Here is a 16,536-nt window from a genome sequence, read left to right on the forward strand (position 1 = left end):
CAAAGATTTGACTTTTTGGTATCCAGTATCTTCAGGTGATACAGATAGCTGCAGATACTGGACAGACTCTACCTTGAAAACAAGGCCATAAGGCTTATTTATTCAATGCTTTAATAAAAATGGTGGGTTTATAAATGGCAGCAAGCATCTGTAAACATTTAGAGAAAACAGGCCAGTTATTTGTTCATGCAAACGTTTTCATGTCTTTGATGGCAATGTTAACTGCCACTGCAGTGTGTTCACTGCCAGATTTGTTTTTGGTTTGTTTGTTTGTTTTTTTAATAATGTATTAGTAGTGTTAGTTTTGAAACAGGGAAAAAGAGACACGGTGAGAACAAAACCAAACAGTTCTCAGGGATGTCACCTGTACTATCAGCTTCTGTAGGGCTGTGGGAACAAGACAAAGGTTCTTCCTCTGAGTCAGAATCAGAATCGAGAAGCATGCGAGAACTGGAAGGCTTAGTGGCAATACTGACAGAGGTAGAAGAGTGCTGGTAGGTAAAAGACATGGATTCCATAGTGTGGGATTGAGTGATATGGACTAAACACAAAGCACAAAGGAGGAAAAAGGTAGAAAAGAAGTCAAAATAGAATGTCTAAGAAGAGAGTATTAGTTTTACATTTCATCACATAACACAGTAATTGCCAAGTAACCACCACAATAAAGTGGAAAAAAATACTTAGTTTTAATGGGGTACAATAGAATTTTTAAGAGAAATTTATTTAAATAAATGTAAAATGGAAGTATGATTACAGACAGATATAGTTAGTCAGTGGATAGTGATCACTATCAAAGCATTGATAAGATGGCAGAAACACATGAAGATGAAGAGACACAGTATCACCAGAGGGTTACTTTAATAGTTCAGCTTCTACAGTAAAACACTGATCTAAAACCAATTAATGCAAAAGTATTAATGAACTTCACTTACCAGGGAATCCATCATCTGTCTCAGCATCTCCAGGTCCACTGCCTATGCTACTGTTGTCTAGACCAATGTGTAATGACTGTAGCTGCGAACGAAGCTGTTCAATGTCACTGTCTTTGCTGTCCAGGGTCATCTGGAGTTCAATCCGTATCTGACTCTCTTCTGCTATTTGCTGAAGGAAAAAATTACAAGATTTCCTATTATCACAATACTCAGTTACTCAGAGAAAATGTAAGTAGAAAGTTACGCAGACTTTGCAGCCAATCTCTCTCTGTATATACCCTGCATATTTCTTTTGGTCATGGAAAATTCAGAAACAGAGATGACATATGCTGCCTTAAAGCCTGTACAAATTCAGTGAGCATTACAGAAAATGCTATCAATGTTTATATGTACAAAAGGATCTTACTGCCTGCATTTCATTGATTTCCTTCTGATATTTGATCATCATTTGGGTTAACTTTTCTCGTTCAGACTTCAGTTCCATATGCAGTTTCCTATTTTCCTTCTCCTTACGCCGTACATCAGTGTCAGCTCCACGTTTGACTGGACCCTTCCGATTCATGATCTCAGCCAATTTATTCACAGCCTTCCCATGGGGAAGAAAAAAAAAAAAAAAAAAAGACAAAAAAACACCAATAAATAAATTTAGTTATATCCTGAACAAATAAAGTCCCCTCTCCTATCCATGACCAGGCACCTTTATTCTAACTGTAAACTGACCCCTGCATATCCAGTACTATAAAGTTGCTTTAATTCAATGTACAATGCAAAATTGAAAAGAAAGTAATCATGCCATTTTCACTTTCAGCAAGCATTTGCTTTGAACATTTCTACTCATTTAAGTAATCTCTTCCGCTTCCAATAGCTAGCCTCAAAATGTATCTTTGGATTAAAATGCCACTTGTTCTAAAAAACAATCTGAATTAAAATCCGAAATACACTGTTTTATGGAACTTACAGAGGAATATAAATCAAGATAGAAACCAATAAAATATTAATTAACTTGACTGAAATCAAGATTTTTGCTGCTGGACTGCATCTGGATTAGGAATTCATCTATAATAAATGATGAGGATGCAGTTTGTCTACACTGAAAGTCTACTTAGTAGAAGAAAAAAAAAGATCAATATATTTTGTTTAAGGGGCAAAAAAGAATAAAGTGTTGTCGCAAATGAGTGGTTAGGTCGCTTAAAAGGTCACTCAAAGATTTTGCAAGAAAAGATTTTGCTGAAAATTTAGAAAACATGATTTTACAACGTTTGTTGGCAAGGTTCACTCTATTACTTATTAAATGAATGAAATGCAAAATCGAAGGAGGTTTTTAATGGAAAATGGTTTATACAGAGTAAAAGAAAAGTGTGAGGGGTAAGGGAGACCCTCCCGTTGAGTCACCAGGTTCGGAATGGCCCCCCTTGCTCTCTAAACTCCTTCTCAGAGAGGAGCCTGGGTGCAGCTGGATCCAGAACCAGCCTTTGACTACAATGGTTTATATCTAAGGAATATGTTTATCACCAATTCAGGGTGTGTTCACAGTTTAAAGAGAGAGACAGAATCACAAGGATTTAGCAACTATTAATCACTCGTCAACTTAGCATTTACAGAGTGATTAAAAAGAATTTGCTGTTACAATCACAGTAATAGAATATTATGCTTTGAATCGATTCACACTCACACAATGATAAAAATTCCTCTGGAGTTTAGTGAAATACTCACTTCAAATCAAATGATTTCTCAAGGGGCAAAGGTTGAGTCTCAAGGAGATCAGCCCAGGTAGTTTGCAAGATGCTCTGAGAGGCCTCCCACTCAGAGGGAGTTACTGGGCGCAGCCCACTGCAGACCAGAAAAGCTCAAAGGGCCTTCCTTGGTACCGCTCTTTGTAGGGTCTCAGGATGGCTGACTTTAGGCATCAGCAATATTCCATCCTTGCCACAATCCACAGGATGTAATCCTGATATTTAGACAGTAACTACACAATTCCAGCATTATCCAGAATGTACAGTTCTGACATTTATCAGGCAGATGTGACTCCAGGCATCAGGAGTTCCAGGTGCAGTCAGGGCACGCCTGATCAGCCCAACTCACTGCTCTTGTATAAAGACAAGGAAAGCACCAAGTTGTCCCAATTCACTGCTCTTATTCAAAGGCAAGAAAAATGGCCAGTCATGCCAGCTAACTATTCTTGCAGTGTAAGCAAGAACACAATGTTGGCTGGTTCTGGGATTGTCACTGCCAGGTGGGGGGAACTGAACCACCACAAGTGTTAACGGTATATATAGACAGTTTACCATGGAAAGCTTTCTATTAAAAATTATTTATGAAGACTACCTCTCCATTAATTTAGATATATTTGCTTACCTGGGTTTTCAATGTTCTTTCATTCAACAACTGTTTCTCAAATTGTGCTTTAATATTTCCTACATTTGCTTCTTCTTCTTTTAGCTTTGCATTTTCTGTAGCAAGGTAATTAAAAAAAAAATCTATGAAAGCTCATTACAAAAGAAAATAGTACTATTAAAGAACAAAACTGGTTTCAAATTAAATTACATTTGCTTCAGAGAATACATACGTTCTTGTACTTCCTTCAGTTTATTGTTTAGTTCTTCTTTCTCGTTAGCAAGATTAGCCACATCACTAGTTAGTGTCCTATTTGCTTCCTCCAACTACAAAAGAAAACGTACACATGACTGTGTAAAACGTAAAACAAAACACATTTGGTATATGAAAGCATTGCAGGACAGAAGGAAATGCTTCAGATGAAAGCAGGATAAAAATAAGAGGACTAGCTCTAAGAGGGGTAGGGGCACAGATGACAGAACAATCAGAGAGTTGCATGGAAGAAACATGATAAAATTTTTTTTTATATGTATTTCATTCACAGAAAAGAAATATTTTTATAATGTCAGATATAGTTGTATCTCATTTACCTCTAAGTATGGTAAATAACAATAGATAACTCCAACTGCAAACAAAACTCCAGCCCACGTAAGCCTCTACCAAAATCATGATTCATATTACTCACAGAGGCTATGGTGGCATCTTTCTCAGTAAGTTCCTGTTTATGCCTAGCCATCATCTCTTTAATCTCCAGCTCTTTCATAATCTTCTCTTTTTCCAAATCAGAGTACTGTTCTTCAGCAATAGAACGTGCAAGTTGTTCCGAATCAGCTTTTGTCAAAGTAATCTCTAGCTGAGCAGCCAAGGAATCTCTGCAAATCATTGATACATACATATTAAATCTGGTAACTTAAAAAAAGGAGAGGTTTTGGTGTGAGGAGGAAGGGAGTAAAAAAAAGTATGAAACAACAAAATGCCTTCCTAATCTTTTATGTATTAGTAGTACAACTAGTAAAACCTACCTCTCATCCTGTAACTCTTGTATCTTTTGCTGCATTTCTTTACAAAGTTTGGTCTTTTCCTCACATTCTTCTTTAAGTTCTCGAACTTGCGTCTTGTACAGAGTCTAGAATTTAAAGTTGGACACAAAAGAATGTGACTTGCATATTCTAGCCTGAAGGTACACAAAAGATGATACAAGATGACACTGTATGCGATTCTTTAATCACACGCTCAATTACAGCATAGTTGTGCAATGCTTTCTCTAAATTTAACTAAACATCATAATTCCCAAATATGTTTTTGTTATTTTACTTTTTGAGGTTTTTTTGGGTTTTTTTTCTAACTTCTGTATTTGTGAATGGACAGATGTACAACATACATTTTATATGTTTGTAAACATACTGTTAAAGAGACTCTCCGTGTGAATACCACTATTTGATAAAAAATCAGAAGTATCAGAAACAAGGAAAATCAGTGATTTATTTTTTTCTACTATTTTAGGTTTTTGTCAGAAGGAGGGAGGGAGGTATAACTCAGATTTTCACAATACTAATCCATTAAAACGTGACAGTTAAAGAGCAAAAAGAAGTATAGGAGGAAAGGAAAAAACAGATCAGAATAGCATTTGAAACTCAGATTTTTGTGAAATGGATACAAATCTAGAGCTCTAGAGGAAACAAAAGAAAAATTATATTTCTCTGTACACTCAAATAACTGAGTACAGGTCAAGTGGATTACTACAGGGCTTTCAAAACAGACTGCCTCTCTCTGGCCCGCGTGCATCAGTCAACTGATCTCAAATCTCCCTTTCTCTCCTTCAGTGTGTGCAACTTGTTGATCTACTAAAACTTCAGACAGTCCTTCTCCTCACCAACGTAAAGACCACAGTAAAGTCTGAAGTTTCTTTAAATTCTAAAGCAAGCCTTTTGGCCTTTACCTGCAGCGTGACTGACTATGCATTGTTAAAATAAATTAACCTCCATGTGCTAGCGATGATTTCCAAGTACAGTACCTATTTGTTCCATTGCACCCTACCAAAATAAAGCGAAAACTCCCAACAGTTCTCTACCAAGTTTGGCTGTAATGCAAAAATTTCCTTCCAAGCCTTAAATACACGTTTTGCCACGCCACGTGATTCTGAGAATACAGCTCTTCTCTTCCACACAGCATGGAAGAGATGCTGATTGCAAAAGGCTTGAAACATGCAGAAAATTATTTACACTGTGAAAGAGAAGGAATGAACTGCTTGAATCCTCCTCCCTCTAAACTCTGTTTGGGACTCCCTTCCAAAGCTGGGTCATTTCTTAACATAAGCTCTTTCACACTGCTCAGTGATCAAGAACAAGCAGGGATGACAAGGCTGCGAACAAGACTGAAGACAGAAACAAGAAAAAGAATTAGCTTTAAGTTAGAGGGTGTGAAACACCTGATGGCTCAGGAGGAAGATGCAAAGCTAACATTATACTTGGTAAACAGATTAGTATAAAGAAGCATAGTACCGAAAAGTACTGTTCAGCTTCAAGTTGGTCTTGAAGCTCCTTCATTTGTCCATCTGCATCTTGGCGTTCCCTAGAAAAAAACAGCATACTTTAAAAGAGAAGATATGAAGATATTCCAAACTAGTAAACAGAAAAGAGAGCATTCGCACTCTTAAGATCTTCAGTCATTTCTTGACCAAAGTATGGTTGGCAATAAAACCTCAGGCTTCCTCTGGGTACCAGCTCTCTCTTTCACTTCTACAGCTGAGAACACTGCACTCATAAGACGTCAGATTAATACTGTTAAAATGCTAACTACAACAGTGCCGCATACATAAACCAGTAAGAGACACTGATAGAGCAAACAGCCACTGACAGAATCTTCTTTCCAGGTAAAACGTCACTGATCTGACAAATTGTTTTAGGGCTTTCATTGGCTAGAGCTCACTCTGTGAAAACATGTTTGTATTCCTTGACACACATCATTTATTGAATTAATCTGTCATTAAAACAACTCAGAAAGTCACTTAGTCAGTCCCACAACAAAGAACAGAAATGTAGCGTTTCACATTACAGCAACTGTCACGTGTAGCTGCCTTTGACCTGAGTAACTGCATCTTGCTCACAGGAAAGGCAAAGCACAAGGCAATAAACTGTCAGAAGTCACACAGGAGCTAAGAACGAGATGCGTCCAGTGTATGTGCTAAACGGGTCTTCTCAGCCACAAGAGTGTTCTTCGTGTAAAATTTCATCTATGTATTTATGTGTTTATTTATGATCAGTTGCAGATATTGCTTGTAAGACCTTGAAGAACTGCTGTGATGTAACACAACTCCTCTTTCAAGGCTTCAAGGCCCACCAGATGTGTTTAAACATCCTTAGTACTGGATATTTCCAACGGGCACGTTTCACAGCTCTGTATTAGCATTACTGTCCAACTCCTGGACTAAAGCTGTCAGTAACTTTTCTCCTCACTGAAGTCCTAAGTTATTTTTAAAATAAGTGTTATTTTAGATAAGTATTTCTCTGAACTCACATACTGCTGTTTAAGCTGCCCCCCCCCCCCTTCTTTTTTTGGTAAGGTTTCTCAGGTAGCAAACATCTTTTAGTGTACATCTACATATTGCAGAATCACTAAAGCAAACCTCAAATAGAGTCACTGTACATTATTTTAAACAACAATTAAGTTTTCCACTGTAGGACAGCATATTCAGTGCAGCTAATTTTTGACATTTATATGACTCTCATTTTTTGCCCAAATCCAGTTACAAATCAGTTTACTAAAAAAAACTAAGCAACTCAGCATACTTGCGGAGTTCGTTATTTTGTTTTTCCAGACTTAATTTGATTTCCTGAAGGTGGTTATTCTCCTGTTTTAGCTGCTTCTCTGACATTTTCAAGGTGTTGACCTGTTGCGTCTGCATCTTGAGGTCATTTTGCGTGAGACAACGCTTTTGTGTTTCTTGCTCTATTTTTAATGTCAGATTTTTTACCTGAAAAATACACAGAAACCTGTGAATCTTACAGACCTACACGGGAAATCAACATTTAAACAGCCTGTCTTACTGAGCTCCTCTACATTTTTGTACAACGTGCTCACATTTTTTGATGGACAAAACCGTTTCCTGAATAAAGGCACTGATACACAACAAATAAGCTAGCTTTTCAATGTCAATCTCACAGCATTCTACATTCCAGAAGAAAAACTTTTCAAGATCAATAACGCTGAGGTATTTCAGAAAAACGAAACCACACTATGTAAAGTACGCTTTTTCAAGCTTAAAATACAGAGAGGAAAAAGCTGCTGCTATTTTAATTCACAAACACTCCTAAATATAAGAGGGAAAATACTATGACATTGAAAACCAGGTTCCACTCAAGGTTCCTTTTATCATTGTTCCTTACATCTTCATTTAGTATATCCTTTTGCCTAAGGAGCTCATTGATTTTCTGTTGTGATTGTTTGAGATCACAGTCCAACATGGAGCGCTGCTTTTCAGCTTCTAACAACTGATTTTCTACTTTTTGCTTTAAAGCTCTCTCTTCCAGAAGTTTCTTCTCCATTTCTGTGAAGCAAGAGATTTAAGATGTCAGTCAGTGTGAACCAGGGGATTTTGGAGGGTGAGGGGAGGAGGAGGTCTATCCCATATTACCAAAAAGCAATGTTTAACCTTTTAACGCTGAAGAGAAAGATTGCTGAAAAGTGATTTATCAAACTTTTCACAGTAAACCCACTCCCAGAGGATGCTTTTGCAAGCATTCCTGACTGATAGCTATTTCCTATTTTTGAATTTCAAGATAACTTCCAGTTCACCTGCAACACATCTGAGATGGATAAAAAAGGTGAATTTTTAAAAATATTCCATCTCAATCTACTGCAGTGTTGCTTTGACTATGATAATTGAAATTATTGGACGAGTCAAAGCTGTTCAGGAACTGGATACGCTGGGTGATTCAGCCATTGTCACCAAATCATTTCTGCTTCTTGTGAACGTCTGCACGCTCAAAATTTTTCTAATGCTTTGCAATTGGAAGGACAGGATCTGCAGGCAGCTTTTTAGGTAGCTGCAATAAACCTAAGCCATTTAATTAAAAAGTAAGAGCCATCTTCTGGAACTGTTTGGTAATTATCCCTCTCTCCCAGAAATTTCAATTGTCATGAGATGCACCAGCATACGCATGGTGACTATGGGAGTGTAGCAAACGCTTTGCCATTTCTAACTCTATCTAGCCCACATATTTCAATCGTTAAGTTGCTGACACATACTTTATTCAGACACAAAAAGGTATGAGTACATGGAATAAAAACACAGATAAGCTCGTAACAAAAATGTTTCAGGAAGTTTTACTAATACAAATTTAAGAAAAATTAATTCAGAATACACTAGCACAGAAAATGAATCAGTGGTGTGTGCAGTGAACCTGCAGAGACTCCAAGACTAAACCAGTGCGTCTTTAACTTAGCAAAGCAAGGGCAAAGGGACTATGACTGATTTTTACGACATTAATTGTCTTTTCAAAGAACAGGGGAATCAAGGAAAAAAGCCTACACTTCGGCTTCCACTAGCATTAAAAGCATTTGCATAATTTACAACTAAGTTCAACTGTGATGTCAAATACATACCTTTCATAGCTTCAGATTTTGCTTCCTCTATAGATTCATAGATCTTGTTTTTGTCTGCTAATCGTGCTTTTGTGGCTTTATGTTCAGCTTCTTCTTGTTCAAGGTTCTGCTGCATAACTTTGAATTTGTATGTCATATCTATTTCCATGTTGCTCTTTTCCTGTTAAAGAAAAAAATTACATTGAAATAAAACACTAAATACATCAGGCTGAAGACAAAATTTTGGACAACAGTAACACGCTGCTTGGCAGTATGCTAGGAGTAGAAGAGAGAGCACAGACTCTAAGAAGCTAAATGAGAACTCTCTTCTACAAATGTTTTTCTATGGATGGCAAAGTGCTCCCAAAATGCACAATGACATCCCCAGCTGCAAACCATTATAGAATTACTGCATTAACAACCAACATTCTGTAATAAGAGCAGCTCACGGATTAAGTTTATTGAAGAATTTTTTCAATACTTTTGATTCAGTGACAATATTGTCAAAAAAATACTAGCAGCAGCTTTTTTTTTTTTTTTGGCAATATTGAGAGTTTTAACAAAAAGACAGATGAAACGAAAAGTTACTACTGCACTGTTAAGCTACACACTGGAGTACATTATTATGTACTTGTTTTGGTTTCGGCTGCCGCTGGCAACAAAAGCGCCACGCGGCCGCCCTTCCCCCCGCCGCGGTGCGGAGGAGAATGGAAAGAAACAGGCAGAAACCGGTGGGTCGGGATAAGGGCAGTTTAACAGAACAGCAAACAGAGGGAACAGCAACAACAACGGTACAGATAAGGGGAACACACAGAACAGACCGCACGACCCCACAGACCTGCTCTCCCGGACAGGACCAGCGCCGCGCGCTCCCGAGATGCAAGTGAGTCCCCGCCGCGCTGCCCCCCCCCACCGGAACCCAGTGTGACATACCGGGCTCTGTTTGGCCAGGTGGGGTCAGCCCCCACCCCCCAGCTGTGCCCCTTCCTGGAGTCTGGTGAAAATTAACCCTGTCCTGGCCAAACCCAGGACAGTACTTTAGAAGCATAGTGTATTATGATCATAAGGGAAATGATGTCTTTTTTTCCCCACTTCGCAAATTGCAAACACAATAAACAAAAAATCCAAAGAAAAAGAATAAACACTGAAAACATGGGTTGTTTTTTGCATAGATTTTGTCTCCTTGTCTCAAGTAATAAAAGCACAAATTTTACAATTGACTAAGAATGTAACACCAATGTTCACTTGGCAGTGCTGTCACCTTTTCTAAGTCTGTAAGTTTTTCCTGCAATTGTCTCTTCTCCATTTCCAATTTGGCTAATGCAGTCTTTCCATTTTTCACTTCTTCTTCCAGGCTAGATATTCGACCTAAAAATGACCAAAATATCAAAGAGGCTGGGCAATGTGTGAAAAAAGCATGTACTATATCTACTTAGAGATAAAATTTTTCACATATAACAGCTTCTAATTCTGACTATTGAGAACATTTCCCTTTGGGGTGATTTTAAAAGTTATCAATAACATTTTATCTTCAACATGTGTCCACACTCACATAACATTGTATAGAACAGCACCCTAACCTAGTCACAATTTGAAGCTCAAATAACATCAACAAAACCTATTTTTATTTGTGAAACAAGAAGCAAGCTTGACTTCAGAAGATTTGCAGGAATACCTTGTAAGTCACTGATAATCTCTGATCCATGACTTCGATCTCTCCTTTCTGATTCTAGAGCTGACTGGAGATTGAGAAAGTCCTTCTCCAGTTTGAGTTTAGCATTCTCTAGCAGGCAGTTCTTGTCTTGTAGTTCTCTGTTATTAGCTTCCAGCTGCTGGATTTGCTTTGTGCTTTCTGTCTGGTTCTTCCTTAACCTGGCTGCAGTATCAGACTCTGACCGCAGCAAAGAATTGGCTTCATCCAACTAAGGATTAATAAAAACATACTTCAGAAACAAAAAATGTAACAACTACCGTTTCTACTACAGAATATTAGATTTTATGGATTAAAGAAATAAAAGGGAGTGTATTTTAATATTACTTTTGAACACCAAAACATGACAAGAAAACAGCTTTTAAATCGCCATTATACACTTCAGTTCCCTCCACTACTAACAAAATCTGTACTTCCAGCAGCTATTATTTTAAAATATAATTAAATAAAGTTGGCATGCCTGTCTTTGTAGTTGATTGATTTTCTCATTGGATATTTGAGAGTTCTGATTCCTCTTTTTTGAATCTTCAAGCTGGTCTTTCAAACTGTTAACTGTAACAAAAACAATGCAATACTGTTAAGTACTGCCATGAGAAAGCTTCAATCTGAACTATAATTCATTTATTTCTATCTTTTAAAAACTCACATGAAAACAGAACCCCTCAAGCACAGTTCAACATACCCTCATTTTCCAAGTTGCGTTTCTTATCTGCTTCGTGTTCTGCTTTTCTCTGGTATTCTGTATTCTTATGCTGAAGAAGAGCCTTCTCTCTTTCTAACTGTCTGACTGCAGACTCTACATTCTTCCTTGAAGTTATCTGGATATATTTTAAAAAAACCACACCACTAATTACATACAGAAGAGTGATCTTCTTTAAATGACAAAAAGACATCTGATGCACTCAGTTTAGTTTGTAATGGAGAAAGACAAAGTCTATTTGCCTGCCACAAACACAGCGTATCAGAACACATGGTCAAATCCAGCCCAGGATGACTACGGCCAGGAGCTTTTCCAATTTAAAGACTGTTTGATTGTTTAGATTTGACAGATCTGGTAAACCTGTCTAGCAGCCACTCCAGAAGCACAGAAACATACACGTAATGTAAGGTCTTGACATTCGCCTGGATGAGCAATACATTAGCTCGTATACACCCACGAAAGATACGACAAATCAGTAGTAGCACTAAGGCGCACAGCTGGGCAAGAAACACAGTCCTTTTACTGCCACTGTTCGAACAATGCAAAGAATGGCCTTTCTCTTCTAGCAACATTACTCCCATGTCTTCAATGTTTAGAATTGTATACGGCGTATCTATATCATGCTGTCCTCCGAACTAAAAACACGGTAAAAAGTTAATTCTGGAAACAAATGTGTAGTTGTAGTACAGAAATCATAATGAAAATATTTTAGCAGTGACAACAATTTCATGCTTGTGAATATCAAGAAATCAACTGGTATTACATGCAATAAAAACAAAAAAACTCAAAGATTATTTGCTCTTTCCTAAGGAAAAAAGCCACACATAAATGTCAAAGTTCTGATTCCAGCAAGAAATCACTATGGACTCACCTCTTCATCTAGCTCTTTCACTATCTTCTCTAAACGAGTATTAGTAGACCTGAAGAAATTTGAAAAATATTTTAAAACCCTGCTGATTATACAGAAATTAGAATGTTTGGATGTGTCTCATTAATTTTATACAAGATACACTATTTTCAGCAATCACGTGAAACATTGAGGACTGGAGAAATCACTCGCACAACAGAGAGGCTCTTATGGAGAGTTAAGGGGGGGAGAAAAAAACCCCAAACCCAAAAAAACAGTAGTCACATGAGTAGCAAGAATTAAGCCAGCAATTCCCAATGAAGTCTGCTTCTAGGGTCAGGAATCCCCAGAGTGGATTAAAATGCTTTTAAGCATTCAAAAACAAAAGGTGTAATAAAACTTCTTTATAAACATACCAAACACGTCAAAACCATCTCACCTGTACTTCTGTTCTAGTTCATCTTTGGCTTGTAATTCGTTACTGAGCTGTTCTTCTAGCTTGCTTAGTTTTTTCTGAAACTGTGTTAAATATCAAAAAAGTATGGCCCACATATTAAAATGCTATCACATAAAACAAGTGTAATTCAATTAAATACCAAAAAAAAACGGAAAGTGAAGAAAATTAATTCAACCTTCCACTGTATTGTTTTAAAACTACCACCAGAAGATTACATCTTTACAAGGTATTAATCCTGATGATTTCAAAGATACAGATCCATAGCAACAAAATTATCTGCATCCTACATTAAATCTAACCACTGCAGAATTCTGTGCCACAGACTGAGTCATAAAATTTCTATGGGCGAAGAATACTGTTACTGGCCCTTTGCTGTACTCTTTCTCTGTGGAGACTTTCTACTGCAGCAGAATTTTTGGGACAGTCTTTTCCAAACAAAATTAAAAAATAAAAAGGGGGGACACATGACCAAATTAGGCCATATTCACAGAACATTACTAAAGCATGTTCCATGACCTCACATAAAGAGCAATTTCTTGGTCTAACACACACAGAACCAAACAAGCATTTTTCAGGTTTGGGAATGCTTTGTTTTGCTTACTAAAACAGTAAAAAGAAATTTTAAGTCAAGTACCCAATATTCATGACATAAATGATAAATAACAAATTTGCGAATCGTCTCATGTCTTCAGGCTTTCAAAGGCATCCATTTCCTCCCTTTCCCCTCTTTCTCTATTCCCCAAACATAAAATCGAAAAATGTGAGTTTCTGAAACACTTTAGAATTGTTACAATTAGAAGATTCCCAGAATAGGGACACTGAAAAGGACTTGGAAACTGGTGATTCATTGCTTGAGAAAATACAAATGAAAAAATTTGTCAGAAGTGAAACGCAAAATTTTACAAACTACGTTTACTGTCACAATATAAAGCAAATAACACAAACGTGACACTATGTATTTTCAACAGCAGGAGCATTTCTTTTTAAAGCGGAAACTAAAACCATTAATCTATTCAGCAACGTCTAAAACTATTGACCTATTCAGCAATGACCGGAAGGAATGAAGTGGAGTCTAAAACATTTGCATTTAAATTTATCAAGATCAATACATAATTCATTTCCTTTACTTCTTTTTTAAACTTTGAAAAAGAATTGTAAGTTTTAAGCAGTGTTAACAATCAACTACCTACACTTGAGTAACACAACAAAGTAAGTACGTGAAGATTCCACAGCATTCTCCTGTGATCTGCAAATTTAAACTCAATTTTCAGTCTTCAATAGCTGGATAAACATGCTCCGTGCAGGCACTCCAACTGAGAGCATAATTTAAAGATTCCTTTATCACTGGAGGTGACAATTTATTTTTCTAAACTCTGAATAAATCAGTCATGAATCACTCAGGCAAGTCTGGAGCCAAAATTCACAACCTTCCCAAGAGTGATGCTGTTTGTGGCCTTACATATTTGTTTTCCAAACAAATTCTAGCTGCTAAAAGAATTTGAGAAAAACCTGTATTCATTCATCTTTATACTATAGTACCTTAATGCTTGAGTACAACTGCTTCAAAATACAACTGATTTACTGTTAACAATTTGGTGAACAGACATTTAAAATATTTCACATTCACACAAAGGAATTTTTGGATTCCTTTCATAATTCAAATAATATACTTACCTCCTTGCTGTCCTGTAAACAAAAAATACCATTTTTATTGAGGACCACTGAAAGACAAAAACCCCCACAAAATTTCTTGAAATCTTATTTTAGACTTTGCCTTTTCTTAACAAACTTAACAAAATCAGTTAATCATACCATTAATACTTACAAAAAAAGGCACTAACCTCGTTTTTACTAGATTGCATGGATTCACTTTCTCTGCAAGACTGAGAGGAGTCACTTAGCAACCTGTCAAAAACAAAAACAAATCCCTCCAGCTTTTATTCAAGTTTTCAACAACTCTGTCAACCTTGCCAGTCAACTCATTTTAATCAGTTCTCTCAAGTCTCAATTTGTCCTACACTATTGTCAGAATGAAGCTTGTTTTATTTCAGTGTGAGTGCATCTTTCTGATTTGGATCTTTAACATTTTTCAAATACTTAGCAGCTTATAATTTTTTAATACAATTATTTCTTACTGGTTCAAGTCCTAGCAAGCTATTACCTCGTGTAAATTTTTTTCTAAAGCTACTAATAAGCCATTTTAGAACTAAAATACAATTCTATATATAAGTATTTTAACTACATAATTTTGTGCATATAAAAATACTGTGTTTAAGCAGAGTTATTAAAACAACCAAAATAGCCGCAAATGTTACAATCTACTTAAAACTCTGCATTTTGTTTCTACACAATTGGACATATATGGACATAATGCAATTAATAAATTCTGTATCTAGAGTGGAAAAAAGGATAAGCTACAATCCTAACAGAAATTTCTAAAAATGCATATTAAAGTACCACATACAAATTGTCCCTATAGTAGGTAAATCCTATAAAAGGCAGCTGGTTTCCCACAAACGCTTTGGGGATTGGAAAGGTTTCCACGTCTCCCTTGTCATCCTCAATGTCATCAAAATTACTGCTATCTATATCACTGCTAAGCTCAGGAACGACAGGAGCAGCAGCTGTAAAAAAGGGGAGAAAAGATCAACTTCACTCCAAGAATCAGCCACTTGCTATACACTAGTATCTCTGTAATGTTAAAAAGGCTATAGTATAAGTTGTCCTGCTAGTTAAATATGTATTAACCATGCAGCAGATCTATAAATATTACTGTGAACATTTTTTTTCCTAGAGAAATCTATTTTTACATTAGTTGCTAATGCATAGACTATCTTATGTGCAAAATGTATTTGCTAAGGTAATCACATTTGAGAACAGAATTCTAAACGCAATCGTCATTTTAAGAAACTTGTAAACATCTGACTTCAGAAGCTACGATCAAGCTCATGATCTTTACTGAAATACTTTGGGTTTTTGCCTAAAGCTATCAAGTTCACAATGCCTTAAACGAAAAGCAGTAAAACTGACAATACCACTGTCAAACTACTATTGTAACTACAGAAGGTTAAAAAAAAATCCCAAGCAAAACAACAAAAGTCACAAATAAACAGAACCTAACATGCATTCTTTTTCCTTAGATTTCTAAAACATCCAGTTCTGTTGTTCAGAACAGAAACCTATATATTAAAAGCATGATAAAGGTGAGGATAATTCCAGAAGGAAAAATAAGTATTTACTAACCCTTACTGATAAGAGTTTTTACAACAGAAATGATAAATATGGAAGTTTGAGCAAGATTCTTGGTAGACAGAAAATACTTCATTTATACAGCATAAAAGTTTTTTTTCTTTTCTATTATTGCAATATTGAATAAAAACAGAACTTTTAAGCTAATATACTTACTCTCTCGAATGTTGTCCCAGTTCCACTGATCACTCTTGAAGAAAGGGTGATGCTTTATTTCTTCTACCCCATTTCTCCCAAGTCGTACATCCCTAAACATAGCAATGAAGCCAAATTCACATTAGGAAAAACACTCTTTTTTTGTTATTTAAATTCTGACTTGCTCATAAGAAGCAAACAAACTTTCAGTAAAGATTGTCTGTGTTAACCACCTGAACGGTCAAAAAAAAAAAAAATTAAAAAACCACCAACCACTGATCTGTAGGTTTTCATATAAACTGTACTCTGTTTCTTAGCATGCACTCTCCCTGAGACTGCTAAAATGTCCAGAATTTGGAGTCTGCCACGTGGGGACTAAAGCAAGAAAGAGAGCACTGAGGCAAAAACTATGAAAAAACTAAGAACACAAACAAAAACCCAACACCCTCGGGGAAAAAAAACTGCAGAAGTTCCATGTCTGCCAAACCACATGACAAACCTTACAACGCAAGTGAAGGGAAGTTGAACTTGCTGTACAGAACAGTCATTCAAAGTTGGACTGAAATAAATATTTTAAGAATTCCATCC

The 16,536-nt window shown here is 36.5% G+C and overlaps 1 protein-coding gene across 3 annotated transcripts in view; it reads right to left on the reverse strand.

Moving 5' to 3' along the window:
* The window catches only part of ROCK2 (Rho associated coiled-coil containing protein kinase 2), a 105,736-nt gene that overhangs the window by 10,218 nt on the left and 78,982 nt on the right, over positions 1 to 16,536 (reverse strand). For 2 of the 3 annotated variants that reach the window (XM_075414848.1, XM_075414847.1), the window contains exons 8-27: positions 15,970 to 16,061; positions 15,029 to 15,188; positions 14,406 to 14,469; positions 12,547 to 12,626; positions 12,132 to 12,180; positions 11,243 to 11,378; positions 11,021 to 11,112; positions 10,525 to 10,771; positions 10,111 to 10,217; positions 8,871 to 9,030; positions 7,652 to 7,812; positions 7,055 to 7,239; positions 5,768 to 5,837; positions 4,289 to 4,392; positions 3,952 to 4,138; positions 3,499 to 3,592; positions 3,288 to 3,382; positions 1,339 to 1,518; positions 933 to 1,101; positions 365 to 541 (exon numbers count right to left, since the gene is read on the reverse strand). In XM_075414848.1, the coding sequence (XP_075270963.1) occupies positions 365 to 541; positions 933 to 1,101; positions 1,339 to 1,518; positions 3,288 to 3,382; positions 3,499 to 3,592; positions 3,952 to 4,138; positions 4,289 to 4,392; positions 5,768 to 5,837; positions 7,055 to 7,239; positions 7,652 to 7,812; positions 8,871 to 9,030; positions 10,111 to 10,217; positions 10,525 to 10,771; positions 11,021 to 11,112; positions 11,243 to 11,378; positions 12,132 to 12,180; positions 12,547 to 12,626; positions 14,406 to 14,469; positions 15,029 to 15,188; positions 15,970 to 16,061 (2,609 nt within the window). The remainder of the gene's footprint in view (positions 1 to 364; positions 542 to 932; positions 1,102 to 1,338; positions 1,519 to 3,287; positions 3,383 to 3,498; positions 3,593 to 3,951; positions 4,139 to 4,288; positions 4,393 to 5,767; positions 5,838 to 7,054; positions 7,240 to 7,651; positions 7,813 to 8,870; positions 9,031 to 10,110; positions 10,218 to 10,524; positions 10,772 to 11,020; positions 11,113 to 11,242; positions 11,379 to 12,131; positions 12,181 to 12,546; positions 12,627 to 14,405; positions 14,470 to 15,028; positions 15,189 to 15,969; positions 16,062 to 16,536) is intronic. The other variant, XM_075414849.1, reaches the window with a different exon arrangement.

Source organism: Opisthocomus hoazin, chromosome 2 (assembly GCF_030867145.1).
Source record: "Opisthocomus hoazin isolate bOpiHoa1 chromosome 2, bOpiHoa1.hap1, whole genome shotgun sequence".
Lineage (NCBI taxonomy): Eukaryota > Metazoa > Chordata > Aves > Opisthocomiformes > Opisthocomidae > Opisthocomus > Opisthocomus hoazin.